Source organism: Gopherus evgoodei, chromosome 10 (assembly GCF_007399415.2).
Source record: "Gopherus evgoodei ecotype Sinaloan lineage chromosome 10, rGopEvg1_v1.p, whole genome shotgun sequence".
In the NCBI taxonomy this organism is placed as follows: domain Eukaryota; kingdom Metazoa; phylum Chordata; order Testudines; family Testudinidae; genus Gopherus; species Gopherus evgoodei.
In genome coordinates, this window is record NC_044331.1 from 60,691,808 (window position 1) to 60,708,708 (window position 16,901).

Genomic DNA, 16,901 nt, shown 5'->3' on the forward strand with positions numbered 1-16,901 from the left:
GGAGCACTTTGCATTTATCTTTATTGAACTTCATCCTGTTTACCTCAGACCATTTCTCCAATTTGTCCAAATCATTTTGAATTTTGACCCTGTCCTCCAAAGCAGTTGCAATCCCTCCCAGTTTGGTATCGTCCGCAAACTTAATAAGCGTACTTTCTATGCCAACATCTAAATCGTTGATGAAGATATTGAACAGAGCTGGTCCCAAAACAGACCCCTGCGGAACCCCACTTGTTACAGCTTTCCAGCAGGATTGGGAGCCATTAATAACTACTCTCTGAGTACGGTTATCCAGCCAGTTATGCACCCACCTTATAGTAGCCCCATCTAAATTGTACTTTCCTAGTTTATCTATAAGAATATCATGCGAGACCGTATCAAATGCCTTACTAAAGTCTAGGTATATCACATCCACCGCTTCTCCCTTATCCACAAGGCTCGTTATCCTATCAAAGAATGCTATCAGATTAGTTTGACATGATTTGTTCTTTACAAATCCAGGCTGGCTATTCCCTATCACCTTACCACCTTCCAAGTGTTTGCAGATGATTTCTTTAATTATCTGCTACATTATCTTCCCTGGCACAGAAGTTAAACTAACTGGTCTGTAGTTTCCTGGGTTGTTTTTACTTCCCTTTTTATAGATGGGCACTATATTTGCCCCCTTCCAGTCTTCTGGAATCTCCCCCGTCTCCAATGATTTCCCAAAGATAATAGCTAGAGGCTCAGATACCTCCTCTATTAACTCCTTGAGTATTCTAGGATGCATTTCATCAGGCCCTGGTGACTTGCAGGCATCTAACTTTTCTAAGTGATTTTTTACTTGCTCTTTTTTTATTTTATCTTTTAAACCTACCCTCTTCCCGTAAGCATTCACTATATTAGACATTCCTTCAGACTTCTCAGTGAAGACTGAAACAAAGAAGTCATTAAGCATCTCTGCCATTTCCAAGTCTCCCATTACTGTTTCCCCATCCTCACTGAGCAGTGGGCCTACCCTGTCCTTGGTCTTCCTCTTGCTTCTAATGTATTGATAAGAAGTCTTCTTGTTTCCCTTTATTCCCATAGCTAGTTTGAGCTCATTTTGTTCCTTTGCCTTTCTAATCTTGCCTCTGCATTCCTGTGTTATTTGCCTATATTCGTCCTTTGTAATCTGACCTAATTTCCATTTTTTATATGACGCCTTTTTATTTTGTAGGTCACGCAAGATCTCGTGGTTAAGCCAAGGTGGTCTTTTGCCACATTTTCTATCTTTCCTAACCATCGGAATAGCTTGCTTTTGGGCCCTTAATAGCGTCCCTTTGAAAAACTGCCAACTCTCCATGAACATAATCTTTTGTCTTGAGTTCTCTACCCTTACGAGACCTGGGCCTGAGCTGTTCGCAAAGACCACATTTTTGTTGAATGTAGACTTCCACAAGGCAACAAATGCACTGGGCTTGCTTTTCTGCGATAAGGATTGCCTCTTTGCAAGACAGGCACTTCTTGAAGCACAGGGATCTGGGCATACTCTGTTGTGGGAAGGTCCCCAACGAAGAGAGAAGCAGGAAAATAAAATAAATTTTGTTTGGTTTTTTTTAAAGGGGAAAAATAAGGAGAAAGAAAAAAAAAACTATAACTAGAACTACAACTAAGAACTAGGAAGCTAACTAACTACAGAAAAGCAAATAGCTCCGTTTCTAGCCTGAGTGTGCCAACTAGCCTCATGGAGCAGAATGAGAAGAGACAGTGAATATGCAGGCCTAACGCATACTGCTACCGAAGTTCTAAAAACAGTAGCATAAGGACGCAAGCACACCTACAGTGGAGCACCCACAGGGACACTACTCAAAGAAGCAGTCACATATACCAAGAGAATGCAACGATTATAAAGTGAACAAAATATAATAACAAATGTGTATAGTTAGATATTGCGCTACAGAAAAAAAAACTTACCATTGTTTGAGACAGGTTTTGAACAAATTCTGCAAGTGTGGAGTTTTTTAATACTTTGAACACAGTATATTTCACTTTTTCTTCATCATACATATCATTGCCTTGGTGGCCACAGAACTGGTCCTCTGTCACGATCTGAAATTGAACATTTTATAAACATTACAGCTGAAGAATCAGAAACACTGTTGATGTAAGCTTTGCCTCCGAATTTAACTGATTTATTGGTTAGTGTCAATGTTTACACAAATTATTTTGTGTTAAGTTTTCAAATATATAAGCTATTAATGAAATTTAAGACAAACTACGCTACTCAAAACCATGTTTAAAAATTCACAAATATACCAAATGTTCTGACAAAACACAGCACAAAGCCATTAACATTTAGGCCCAAATCTTGCAAACACTTATGCACATTAATAATTTTAGCATTAGAGAAGTGCCCCTGCATTCAAAAGGAATAGTCACTAACGTGTTTCCCGGAATGGGGCCTGAGTTTCCAGGAATGGGGCCTAAAACATTATGGAGCAGTTTCTGATCAGTATACCAGTTCTGCAGGGGAGTACAGGAACCACACACCCAGGAGATCTTGCCACTGTGAAAAAGCCCCGGTTTAAGTAGAATTTCATTCTGGTGTAGGGCCAGCACTGCCTCTACTAGTAGTACATAATGGGGTCAACGGAGGGAATGAGTAGGTGCTCTGCCTATTTTGTGCTGCTGGATGGCTCCATAGGAAGCCATAGCAGTACAGGATATTGAACAGCAGCCATAGGGCTTATTCTAGGTAACACTGGAGACTGCTCTGGTCCCTTGCCATCTAAAAATGTGAAGATGCAAAGGTAACATAGTTCTCCTCCACTCCTATACGGTGAACTCAGCTCAGCTGCAGTCCAGAATTAGGGGCTATAACTAGCTATATTCCAATTTCAGAAAGTAATTTATGGGAGATCTCCTGAGCTACCCTAACACTGCATTGTAAGAGTCTAGCCCTTTTCCTCTAATATAATAATTTAATCCTCTCTAAAAAGCCCTAAAAAGTTATATTCTTGCATAAGTTCAATAAACAGTGGTCCAACAGAAATATATGAATATACTGTTATTTCCCCGAGGAGTGCTATTAATTTCATCAGGACTCAAGGTGCATTTGCAGATGTAAGAAATGGTAACCTACTGTAACTGTGGTGCTTTGAGATGACATGCAGACGTGTATTTCACTTAGATGTGGGTGCACCCAATGCACTCGAGCTGGAGAATTTTGCCTATCAGTACCTGTAGGAGATGGCACTCACACCTGCTGGCCATAGCACCTCCCAGGCTACATGAGGCAGCACCGCGATGACCCTTACTCTGTTTCTTCACACCAAACGCCCAGACTCTAGACTCTGATGCAGAGGGGACGGAAGCTGGGTCACGGAATACACATCTGCATCATATCTCGAAGAACCACAATCACAGTAAGTAACTGTTCTTCTTCTTCAAGTAGATGCAGCTGAATATTCCACTTAGATGACTCTCAAGCAGTAACCATCCCAGGACATGTGGCTTGGAGTCTATCCAAACAAGGATTGCAGGACCACCTTACAAAAACTTGCATCCACCCTGGGAGATGCAATAATGGTATAATGGTTCATAAGCACATATATGGACAATCACAGAACAGTCCTGCAAATAGGCAATATTGAGACATCACTGAGGAACACCTTTAACTATAGCTGTGCTCTCGCAGAATGAGTTCACATCTGCTGACGGGCCGTAGCTGAATCTATTTCATATGCAGTCTTTGTTTTACATTTCGAGGTAGTCTGTGAAGAGACTGCTTGACCATTCATGTGATCTGTATAAGAGACAGGTGAGGCGAAGCACAAAATGGTTTAGTCCTCTCCAGATAAAAGGGTAGATGTCATCTGACATCTAATGTATGGAGAAGCTGCTCCTCAGGTGATGAATGCAGCTTAGGAAAGAACACAGGTAAATATATCACCTGGTTCAAATGAAACAGAGACCATTTTAGACAAAAATTTTGGATACGGTCATAAAGTCACTTTGTTCTTATCAGAGTTGTGCATAAGGCAGTTCTGCCATCAGAACCTCCAACTCTCACGCTCTTCCTGTGGACGTTATCGCTACCAGGAAAGCAATTTTCTGACACAAAAGCGGAAAAGAACAAGATGCCGGAGGCTCAAATGAGGGTCCAATTAAAGCTGCTAGGACTGTGTTAAAGTCCCATAGAGAAACCAGCTCTCAGACCAGATGGAGACAAAGAAGCCCTTTTAAGAATCTTGCTACCATAGTATTGGAGAAAATTGATCTTCCCTGAATGGGGGGATGAAATGTCGACATTGCTGCCAGATGCACTTCCAATGAGCTACACAAGTCCTGACAACCTGAAGGTACAGCTGGCACTCCAAGATGTCATGAATAGAAACCAATATCAGTTGAATTCTGAGGGCCAGTGATCACACTGAAAACCACTTCCATTTAGCTGAATAGGCCATTCTGAGAGAAAACTTTCTACAGCTGAGTAGAACCTGTTGCATAGCTGCCAAAAACTGCTCTTCTTCCTCATTTAGCTGCAAAGCATCCATGCTGGGAGATGCTGGGAGCTGATCATGGGATGCAATGTGTGACTGATTCTCTGCGAGTAGGTCAGAATGGAAAGGAAGGAGCAAGGGAGACTGAACTGACAGCATGAGGTCAGAGAAACAGCATTGCCTCGGCCATACTGGGGCCATGAGAATGAGCTTGGTGTGATCCGCTTTCAGCTTAAGGATGATATGTGGGATGATCAGGATCTGGGGAAATGTATACAGGAGAGCTGATCGCTAGCTGACATGGAAAGTGTTGGAAAGGGAGCCTGGACTGAGGCCCCTTTGAGAGTAGAAAGGTGACATTTCCCTTTGTCCCTTGTAGTAAGCAGGTCAATCATCAGAATGCTCCAAGCTGAGAAGATGACCTGGAGGACACTTGTCTTCAGAGTCCATTCGTCTTCAGAGTCCACTCGTGAGACAGGGAAAAATTCCTGCTGAGATGGTCCACAAGATGATTCTGCACTCCAGGCAAGTAGTCGGCTCTCCTCAATGAAGAACTGCCACAAATTGATTGCTTCTTGGCAAAGTGTGATGGAGCGTGATCCCCTTCCTTGTTCAAATAATATGTTATGGTAGCATTTTCAGTAAGCATGTGAACCACTGAACCTGATACAGTCCAGAAAGGCACAACATGCATTGCACATGGCCCATATCGCCAGCACATTGATATGCTGCGAGGACTCCTGCTCCAACCACATATCTTGAACTTTCAGTGACCCCAGGTGTGCTCCTCAACTCATCAAGGAGGTGTCAGTGACAATAGCCCTGGTTGGCAAGGACTGGACAAAGGGAGCACCTTAGCATATGTTCTCTGGATGCATCTACCACTGCAAGTAGTCCAGGACCTGTTGAGGAAGATGAAACAATCTATACGGTGTGACGAGCTGGACAGTAAACCATCCTGAGCCAAATGTAGAGGTAGCGAAGGTGCAACCTTGAGAAGTGGGCCACCTGCATGCAAGTAGAACGATATGTGGCCCAAGAGCCTTTGGCACACCTGAACCGTCACGAAAGTCAGACTTCAGACTGAGGCAAAAGGTAATAAATTGCCTTAAAACGGTTGGTCGGCACAAAAGCTCTCAAACTTTTGGAGTCTACTAGGTCCCCAATGAACTTTAATTTCGAAGTGGGAACCAAAGTTGACTTCCCATTGTTTAGGATGAGACCCAGATGATCAAGCATGCACAGCATAATGTCGATGTGAGCAAGAATTTCCTTTCTAAACCTGCCCCTCAGTAACCAGTCATCCAGACACTGGAAGATGTGGATTCCTTTCTTCCTGAGATATGTCATAACAACCACCCATTTAGTAAAAACACAAGGGGCAGAATAGAAGCACCATATACTAAACATGGTGCTCTGCTATGACAAATCAAAGGAAGTTCCTGTGACCTGGCAAAATCCACATGAAAGTAGGCATCCGGAAGGTCGAGATCAGCAAACCAGTCTTTCTGAGACAATGTTAGGAGGATAGCCAATAGAGTGACCTTTTGGAACCTCATGTATCTGATATATTTGTTGACACCACAAAGGTAAAAATGGATCTTATCCCTCTCTTGGATTTGGGCACCAGAAAGTATCAGGAACAGAAGTTGTGACCACAGTGTTCCGGAAGAATCTCCTCTGCTGCTCCCCAGCCAGTAGAGAGCAAACCTGCTCGCAGAGCAGCATCTTGAGAGAGATCCCTGAAGAAAGATAGGGATGGAGAGTCAGTGGGAGGGATGGAGAGGAAATGGATGAAATAGCCTGATTTGACAGTGTCCCAAATGTCAGTGGTGATCAAGCCCAAGCATTGAGAAAGCAGGCCACTCAGCCCCCAAACGGAGGGAATAAGGCAAAAGGAGCAAAAACTGGAACATTGCTCTGGACAAAGAATTCAAAATGGTGCTTGGAGGGTGGCAGGGAAGGGCATCTGAACTGATCAAACCCCAGGCCCAAATGCCTCCTCATATATGGGGTTCATTGTTGAGGATCACTAACCTACATGACATATCATCAGGGAAATACTTAAAACAACAGCTAACTAACACTAAAGCTAACTAACTCTATATTAGGGTACTAATTAACTATAAAGAACTAGAAAAGTCACTAAAATAGAAGGATTTTGAGGTGAAAACCACACTGGGCTCTGACTCCAGCCCTGGGCGATAAGAGGGAACTGAGGGGGGTCAGGAGTGGTGCCACCTCATATAACTGGGAAGGGGCTATGGCCGTGAGCACCACCCCTCTACAGGTTACTGGTAGGCAAAATTATCTGGCTCCAGTGTGCTGGGTGTGCACATGCTCAAGTGGAATACATAACCGCATCTACTCAAAGAAGAACTGTTTGTTGGATCAAGCCCTAAGCCGGTGGTTCACACCAAACAATAAGTAACTTAAACAACTAGAGAACCCAAAGTTTGATTTGGGTGGTTTAACACTAGAAACACAAATCAGATGTCAACAATTATAACATTCAAAAACCAGTCGGAGAACACTTCAACCTCCTTGGTCACTCAATTACAGACTCCAACGAGAAACTGCAGAATTGGAATTAATATGCAAACTGGACACCATTAAATTAGGCTTGAATAAAGACTGGGAGTGGACGAGTCATTACACAAAATAAAAACTATTTCCCCATGCAAATGTTCTCCCCTACTGTTACTTACACCTTGTCAACTGTTGGAAATGGGCCATCCTGATTATCATTACAAAAGTTTTTTTTTCTTCTGTGGCTAATAGCCCATCTTAATTGATTAGTCTTGTTAGAGTTGGTATGGTAACACCCATTTTTTCATGTTCTCTGTGTGTATATATATATCTTCCTACTATATTTTCCACTGCATGCATCCGATGAAGTGGGTTTTAGCTAATGCTCAAATAAATTTGTTAGTCTCTAAGGTGCCACAAGTAGTACTCATTGTTTTTGCTGAATTAAAGAAGATGCAAATGTAAGCAGACACTGGGCAAGACCACCATTTGTAGCATAACTGTTTTCTAGAATTCTGACTATTATTAGCCAATATTCCTATCTTCAAATTTCAAAGCAGAAATTGGTTTTAAGTTACTGTTTGAAAGCTGACCTGCACTTGCATGTAAAGGTGAGCTTCCTGCCTCTCCTTCCTCTTTTGAGCCTCTATTCTCTTTTCTTCTTGTAGCCGTTCTACTAATTGTTGAGGAATATCATGGTCTGTGACAGGTTGCAAAACTTCACCTAAAAAGAAAGTGGGTTGGTGATGTCATTTTACAATAATTTATATCTAACAGGGCTTTCATACACACTCGTGACTATTCTTGGCACAACTATTTCTGATAATAAGCTAAGGAAAGCTTTCACACCTTTAAAACCGCTGTTTATCTGATATAGCATCATTACATTCTGGCACAGGATGAACTTTCTAATCTAGGCTACACTACACTATTTTCATGGTTTATATCTTACCCTTATGAAGGATTCAATTAAATGTCAGGTTTTTAGGATAATACATTTTTACTGACACTCAAATTTATACATATCAAGCCTGATCTAGTTCTCGTCACTAAGGTTCAGTTACATTAACATAATGGTAATCCATTTCTGCTGTTCAAAATACAATCAAGGCTACTACACAATTACTGTGAAGAGAAAGTGAAGTACTGTAGTGTACACTTATGACACCACTATGCCAGCTAAAGACATTTTTGATTTTGATTTTGATTTTGAAGATGCAATAAAGACTGGTCAAACACTAACAGTTTCCAAGGTTAACTGCAGCTTTCTGAAGCTCCATGGTGAAAGATAACAACAATTTAGGATTCAAAGATAACCACAGACCTCTGCATTTCAATATCTGGGTTTAATCAAAGTTCAAGCAAAAAAAAGGATACACAAATATATACATACTTAATTTTGATTCCCTGATGTAAACCAACATGTAAGCATTAGTACAGTGCCGAACGGATAAGTCGTCATCATGACCTCCATAATTGTGTTCAATTGCTTCTTCCTTTGTACATCTCGATACAACATCATCATCAAATTTACACCACTGGGAAAAAAAGTGAATTATTTAAAGATACAAAAAAATTATTCTTAACTCAAATTAACTCACACCTTAACTGACTTAAATTACATGCAAGAAATGGGAACTTTTTTTTTTTGCTCTTTGAAGTGACTAAAAAATATATAAACACTTTCTCCAAACAGCAGAATAATTATTTTTACAATATCCCACTTGTTCAGCATAAGTTGTGCAACCTTCTGTTTTTACAAAAAATAAAGGTCTTAAATTTCTGATGCTTTATTAATTAAATATTTGAGCCTGTTTTATGAAAAACAAATCTTCAGCCAAACTATCCAAATTATTTATCTTAACAGAATCTGATCTGTTATCCAAATATATTTCATTACTACCATGAAGTTCTGACAGTTGATGCAGATTTGTTGTTGTAGAATGAAATATAAAGCAAGTGGTACACAAAAGTATCCAACTACTACTTGTAAATAATAAACATACTGTGGCAAATATGAAATAAAACATCCCAAAACTTCATCCTTATCTGTAAAATATCTGTTGTGAAAACTGAAGGGGAAATATGAAAAACAATACATTGTATTGAATCTTGGCTTTCTCCTCTTAAATATAAACAATTGCTCAAAAACATTTTATGATGCACATAATGTAAATATCTCAAACAAGGATGTACCTGACCTTCCAGTTATAGCTAGTCATCAGAATGGCCTATCTCATATTAGGAGAATGTCAGAGGGAAAGAGTGTTGAATCAGAGATGTTAGAAACATTTCCCTGGATATAAATATATGTAATACAGACAGTAAAGACGTAAGACATGCTGGTCAGCCTCCTTCTGCACACACTAATTTCTTTTGGAGCCCTAGTATGTATGTGTGTGACTGGAAGGATTCCCCTAGCTAAATTATTTGGCCACAAGCCAACCAACAGCAGGCAAGCATGAGCCTACTCCTCCTTAAGTGGGCGAGAGACCCCTAATGCCTCAAACTGTCAGCACCTTCACTACAAAAAAAAGGATGAAGGTTTTTTGTCCAAATTAAGCTTCCCTAAGTCTGCGGGACTAGAAGCTGAGTGAGAGAGGAACAGTTTAATAAACTCTGTCGAGAACAAGCATTGTATTGGAGAAAATTAACTTCGTCTCAAAGACAAGTATTCTAGTAGTCCCCACTCCTGGAAACCAAAAGGTTCCTAGGGCAACTCTAATCAGCAATAGGAAACTTAATTGCAGGTTTCTGAGTTGCTCCATGACAGAAGCTTCAACTGCCTCAAAAGACAGAATCAGACCCTTCACAAACAAACAAAATAGTTTGGTTGCTTTTTCAATACTTACTTTGCCATCCCCTTTAGGATTTAAGTAAACAACATAATGTCCGCCATGGTTATCTCCACTATGTACTAGTACTGCATGAAGGATGTAATTTGCAGCATCTTTAGGGTCTGTTTTTTGTAAAAATTCATCGAGTGGCAACTGCTCAGGAAATTCAAACCTAATTTTAAAAAAAGTTAGGTATTTTTACTTATAATTAAGAGAATAATACTTTTATGCTTAAATATATTTACACTTATAAACTTCACTAAAGGAAGTTACAGTACATAACTGAACATGTCAAATTACATCATCATTTTTATCTGAGATTAACTGCAATGACTGGGTAAAGCAGCATATTTTACATTGTTAATATGGGATATAAATAATCTTTGTCTACACAAGGGACCAAATTCTGCTCTCAGTTACAAAGCAGTGTAAATTAAGAATAATTCATCTGAAGTCAAGAAGATACTCTGGATTTACTACACTGTAAATGAGAACAGAATCTAGCTCAAAAACCCATTCCTTGCAGGTGCTGCAAGGCTGCAACTGCTAAATGAGGTGCCTTTTGAGTGGAACGCTATTGTTATTTTGCATCAGACCACACAACACAACATTCTCCAATTACTGTAACATATCGATTTCCTCAATTTCCTTCTTTGCTGGAAAATAGTAAATTAATTTGTAAACAGAACTGACGTGTCCAGAACTCATTTCATAGAGGTGTGCCTGCCTTGTAAAAAATCCACATAAAAGTAACTACAGGTTTTTTCAAACTGCACATCTACTTGTGTTATGAATATCCCAAAATAGAGCATGTGTGGTGGAGGCAAAAGAAAAAGTGACATGAGTAGGGGAGACCCAATAATTCTGTTTATTATTGCAGTAGGAATTTGGTACGTAATAAAAACAGTGGCTTACTACACTATTGCAACTTCTCTTACTTTTTTGATACCCATATGATGTAAACAAGGTTCTATATAAAATTGCATCATTAAAAAAAAAAACTAAACAACTTGTTAATTATCTAATATCCCAGTAAACGGTGAACAATGGATATTTAATAAACAGCTGAATTTGTCAATCAGAACACTAAAAATTCATAAGTCAACAATGCAAATAATCAGAACTTTTTCTTGGGAGCTTTCTTCAGCATATGTCTTCATGTACCTCCCCCTGCTGGTGTCAACTGAAAACCCAAACACTTTGGGCAAAATAGTTTCCATATCATATTTCAACAAGTTCAAACTTTATTATGGCAAAAGAATTACCTATCATTTATCTTGATGTTTTGGTCAGTTTGAGGGTCATACATAAATCTCATGAGTTGAAGATGTAACACTGGTGGCAATGTTAGGAACTTCACACCTTTCTCTGCCTCCTGTATGTTAGAAAAAAATGCAAGTTCAGACTCTAAATTTGTCTTCTTAAACTACTCAAAGAAAACCATTTTTGTCCATAAACTGCATTTCTCAGATTAGTTTGTACTACATGGGCTTTCATCTACACCACACAATAGACAGATATAGGATATTTTATAACTTTTTGGTACTTTGGTACCCTCTTGAGTTTCCCAACTGCTACTGCAGTAGTACTTAGAACAAAATAGTTAATTATTTAAAAGAAGAGTAATAAATAAGGCAAATGCATAACAACATCGCAATGAGCTACTAACAATAAATGAACAAGCAAGTTTTTTATGAATAAAAAAATGTATATAGATGCAATATAGCACCAGTGAAACTTCTAAGTTCAAGAAGGTTGATTGAGCTAGTGCTGGAAGACTGCTGAGTGAAAGGACCTCCCATTATAGCTAGCTTTTCCTTTTTACTTCTTGCTATTGCAGTCTTGGGAGAACTCAGGTAAAACCTGTGACTTCAGAGAGGCCTTACGAAACAAGGAAGATAGAAGAGTCAAGATGCACATCATACAGTGGATCGCCAAAGATACTGTTTTCAGACTACCAAACATAACAAGAGGGCAGTGAACAAGCTAGACATTGCCAGGCTGCAACACCTTACCACAAGAAGAGCATTTACATCTCTTTTGTTTTTCCAATTTATTTTTAAACTATTATTGACAAGAGTTATGCTTCTTGTAAAAAACTCAGCTTAACCAAACCAGTTTTAGACAAGGACTTCTGCTTTTCACACTGTGGTAGGCAAAGTGAAACTGAAAAGTCAGAGAGAGATGGACTGATGTAAAGAGATGAATGGCAAAAAAATATTCTGCAACTTCAGTTGATGCCTCTTCCTGTTTGTGGGTGACATATAGATACACATGCAATTGTAGACTAACTCTATTGAAGTAGCTGAATGGATTGTCACCTTGAAATCAAATATCAGTTGAAAAATAGAATTTAAATTTAAATGCAAGTTATAATTTCTTCTTTGGTAAAAAAATGATAATTTATAACAAAAGCATAAGGAAAAGCAAATTGCACCGGTGAAGTCTTCATTTCAAAGTAACTTAACAAGAATTAACAAAATACACACAAGCTTGCTTAGAAGAAAGCCACCACAACCAGTTAATGCAAGTTTCCATGAATTTCATAACACTTTTGATCAAGGTAGTTCAATAGCTAGCTCTCGTTGGAAATCCTTTACCAAGGATCTGGAAAGAAAAAACTCCGAACTTCCTCTTGAATTTTATACCTGCAAGCCATGTTCTCCTGCATCGTATTTGTTATCACCATCCAGCTGTTCTACTGCAACATAATCAATGAAGGACTCAAATACTAAGTAAGGAGCAGAAGGAAAAAACAGAAGTTTACTAAAACAATGTGCAGACTCAATGCAAAACATTAAAAAGAACAAAATAATTTGCAAAAAACTTACTCAAGTCTAATTGAAGATTTCTGTCTTTGTAGAGTGAAAAAATATGTTATACTGCTTAAGATTTTCAAACAACAGATTGAGACTTATTTGGAATTAGAGGGGACAAATATAGATTTTAAAATGCATTTTAAAGTGACAGATTTAAAAATCAGGTCGTTAAATGGTCTACCAGCTTTCTACATCCACTTTGTGAGTGACACACAGTTACGTACCTGTGCTGTAACTGTTGTTCTTCGAGACGGGGTGCAGATGTGTATTCCACTCAGGTGTGCACATACCTAGTGCACTGAAGCCAGAGAATTCTGCTCAGCAATACCCATTAGGTTGGTGCTCACATCCTCTGGCGCTTGTTGCCCATCCTGTGGCTATATAACGGCAGTACCACTTCAACCCACCCCTTCAGTTCCTTTGTCCTGGAATCTAGCACTAGAGACTCAAAAGCACAGGGGATGGAGGGTAGGGCATGGAATACATGCCTACACGCACATCTCAACAGTTACAGCACAGATAAGTAACAGTCTTTTCTTCTTTGAGTGGTTGCCGACATGTATTCTGCTAAGGCAACTCACAAGCGGTACCGGTAGGAGTTGGGGCTTGGGAGTTTATTTAAAGAAAGACTCCGACTCATAGACTTTAATGTCAGAAGGGACCATTATGATCATCTAGTCTACCTCCTGCACAACGCAGGTCACAGAATCTCACCCACCCACTCCTGGAGCAAACCCCTAACCTATGTCTGAGTTACTGAAGTCCGCAAATTATGGTTTAAAGACCTCAAGGTGCAGAGAATCCTCCTGCAAGTGACCCCATACTGTAGAACTGACTTCTCAAAGTTTGCATTTGATCTAGATACCAAGGTAACAGCATACTGTTTGGTAAAAATACGTACGGAAGACTGCGTAGTAGCTCTACAAATGTCAAATACTGAAACATCACTGAGAAATGCAGTCAATGTTGCTCACTTGGGCTCTCATTGAATGAATCCTAATTTCTATGGGGGTGTGGTCTGAGCTACTCCATAAGCTGTGGAAATGTAGGAAGTTATCTACTTGAAAACAGCCTGCACAAAGATTGGCTGATCTTTGATCTCATCCTCATAAAATACAGAAAGGGAGACAATGAACAAAACATTTTGATCCTTTCCAGATAGAATGCAAGACAACACCTGACACTTAAAATATGATGACACTGTTCATCTGCATTTGAGTGCAGCTTAGGAAATAATACAATTAAGAAAATAACCTAGTTAAAGTCAAACTGCAAACCACTTTGGACAAAACTTTTGGATGTGATCTCAAGGAAACTTTATCTTTGAGGAAGTGCATATATGGCGGCCCTACCATTAAGGCCTGCATTTTGCTGACTCTTCTTATAGATTTTATAGTAACAAGAAAGGCTGTTTTTGGGAAAGGAGAGTCAACCGATAAATTGCTAGCGGTCTAAATAGAGGACACACAAGGATAGCCAGTACATTACATAAGTCCAACAATAGGACCATTTCCTTCACAGGTGGAAAAAATGGACTATACCTTTCAGAAATTTCACTACCATGGAGTCTGAGAAAACTGACTTCCCTGGAATTGGAAGATAGAAAGCCAAGATCACCACAAAATGAACCCTTAACAAGCTAAGAGCCAGACCCAAAGATTCAAATGCAACAAGTAATCCAAAATGTCCTGAACACAAGCTAAAATTGGTTGAATTCTCTTACCAAAAACTACTTCCACCTGGCCAAATATGTAGTCCTAGTAGATGGTTTTCTACTATTAAGTAAGACACTCCAAATTGCTTCTGAATATTGCCCTTCCTCCTCATCTTACATGTACCATCCATGCCGTGAAGTATAGATCTCTCAGCACCAAATATGCAATCTGGCTGTGGTGTCCAGTCAATAGTTCAGGAAGGAGAGGAAGAGATCTGTGAGGCTGAACCGACAGACTCAGAAGGGTTGGAGAACCATTACTGTTTTGGCCAAATCAGTGGAATAAGAATCAGTTTAGCATGGTCCAACTTCAGTTTGAGGACAACCTGAGAGATTAGAGGAATGGGGGGGAAAGCATACATCAGGGCCATGCCCCAATTCAATTGGAAGGCACCGGTTAAAGACCCTGGGCTGAGTCCTGCTCGAGAACAAAACTGATGGCACTATTTTGTTATCCATTGTTCCACAGATTGACCGATAGGGTATCCCATTCCCTGAAGATGGACCTCACCACATTGCTCTTCAGAGACCACTTGTGGTTTTCAGAGAAAGTTCAGCTGAGATGATCAGACAACTGGTTTTAAGAACCTGATAAGCATGTGGCTGTGGACATGTCATCCTAGATGCAAAAGTGCCAAAACTTTATTGCTCCTTGACAAAGTTAATTGAAGGCAGACTCCTGTTTGTTCACATACTATATTACGGTGATATCATTGATAAGTATGTGACTGCTTGCCAGCCACATGACGAGCTGGCTGGTTAAAGTTGGAACCAGAGGGCATCCTCTTGTGAGACTTGCGTCTTCTCAGAGAAGTCCAGTTGCTCTGCAGAATAAGGTGGTTGTCTGAAACACTGTCGGGAGTACCAATGGAACTGCTGTTGTTGTTGCTGATCTCCAGACTGGCAACTTTTAATTGCTGGGGTATAAACCCCTAAGAACTATAACATGGTCCTGGCATCCTTAAAAGAATGTAATGCCTCATCTGTCTTTTCAGAAAACAAAGACCATCCAAACAAACATCTATGATCTGTTGCATGTCTGGAGCAATGCCAGAGTTCTGCACCCAAGGAACCCTTCACAGCTGAGGCCATAATCTTAGATGAGGTATCTGCCACATCGAGTGCTGACTGTAGCAATGTCTTAGCCACTATGAGGCCCTCTGCCAGGAAAGACTGTGAGAAGGGACTAACAGGGGTCATGGCAGTGTCACCCTTACATAAGCCATGGGAGTGCATATGAGGTCTAACGGGCTCAAGCACTTCCCCAATGGGTACTGTTAAGCAACATTCTCTGGCTTTGGGGTGCGCGTGCACGAGTGGAATACATGTCTAGAACCCCTCTGCTTGGTTTACTGAAGTCTTAGGCGGCTCTATATTTCTTGTCTTCATTCCAATGACTTGCTCATGTAATTAACAATTAGCAACTGCTACATTGCTTGACTCAGTTAGCTGTTCTCTTGGTTTTTATTAACATCTCCATTTGTATGTAAAAATGGTCTGAGTTACTCAAAAATTCATCTGCTCTAGTTGATCATGCCTATACTACTCCTGGGGGAATTCTGCACATGTGTGCAGAATTCATGTATCTTGCAGATTTCTGTGGCCTGTGCTCCCCCTGCCATGCTGCAGCCTCTGCATTTATTTACTGACAAATAAAACTTGCAGGATTTTAAAATATTGTGCATAGAATTTTTTATTTTTTGGAGCAGAATGCCTCAGGAGTACTATACTTAAATCATAATCCATGTGACATTATTACTATTGCAGAAGCAACTAATTCAGGGTATTACAAAATATTATGACATCAGAAGATGAGTTAGTAGGAAAAATAGATGAACTCTTAAAATACAGGATGATCCTAACAAGAAATGAGGGGAAAGGAAAAAAGAAAATTTGGCCAATGCAAGCAGAATCTCTCTAAATCATGGGTTCTCAAACTGGGGGTCATAACCCCACAGGGGGTCTCAAGGTCATTACATATGGGGGGGGCACATTCAGAAGCTTGCTGTGTGACAGGGGTCACCAGTACAAAAGTTTGAGAACCACTGCTCTAAATAGAAAAATCTGTGAAGTATCTTCATGCTGAGACACCTACTTATGAAATCAAAGGCCTTATTTTCCAAAGTGATGAGCCCTTGCAAATCTATTCAAAGTCAATGAGTTAGGTGGGTGCTAAGCATCACTGAAAATCAGCCCCCCAAATTTAATTTGTGCATATAGAATACGTATTACTTACTATTTTTCTTTCCCTTTATACTTAGCTGGATGTCATAATAATCCTCTATTCGTTCAGACCGATAGTCTACGTGTTTGCATTGAATGTAAGACTGCAAACAAAAATAAAGACAGGATTTCAATATGTGCAAACAACAGTATTAATTTTAAAAATTTGTTAACTGACTAAATACATACCACCATCTTTCCTCTGAATAATTTAGGGATAGTGCCCTCTACACACGTGCCTTTCATTTTATTTTCCACATTATCAAGCAACTGAAAGAAATTAGATTTGCACTGTTATACAGCCTGAACTATCTTT

At 39.8% G+C, this 16,901-nt stretch overlaps 1 protein-coding gene across 1 annotated transcript in view; it reads right to left on the reverse strand.

The window, feature by feature from the left end:
* Window positions 1-16,901, reverse strand: part of USP7 (ubiquitin specific peptidase 7) — a 119,849-nt gene that overhangs the window by 32,440 nt on the left and 70,508 nt on the right. The window contains exons 9-16 of the mRNA XM_030576795.1: window positions 16,775-16,855; window positions 16,599-16,689; window positions 12,478-12,560; window positions 11,095-11,204; window positions 9,845-10,001; window positions 8,386-8,530; window positions 7,586-7,716; window positions 1,936-2,070 (exon numbers count right to left, since the gene is read on the reverse strand). Coding sequence (XP_030432655.1) covers window positions 1,936-2,070; window positions 7,586-7,716; window positions 8,386-8,530; window positions 9,845-10,001; window positions 11,095-11,204; window positions 12,478-12,560; window positions 16,599-16,689; window positions 16,775-16,855 — 933 coding nt within the window. The remainder of the gene's footprint in view (window positions 1-1,935; window positions 2,071-7,585; window positions 7,717-8,385; window positions 8,531-9,844; window positions 10,002-11,094; window positions 11,205-12,477; window positions 12,561-16,598; window positions 16,690-16,774; window positions 16,856-16,901) is intronic.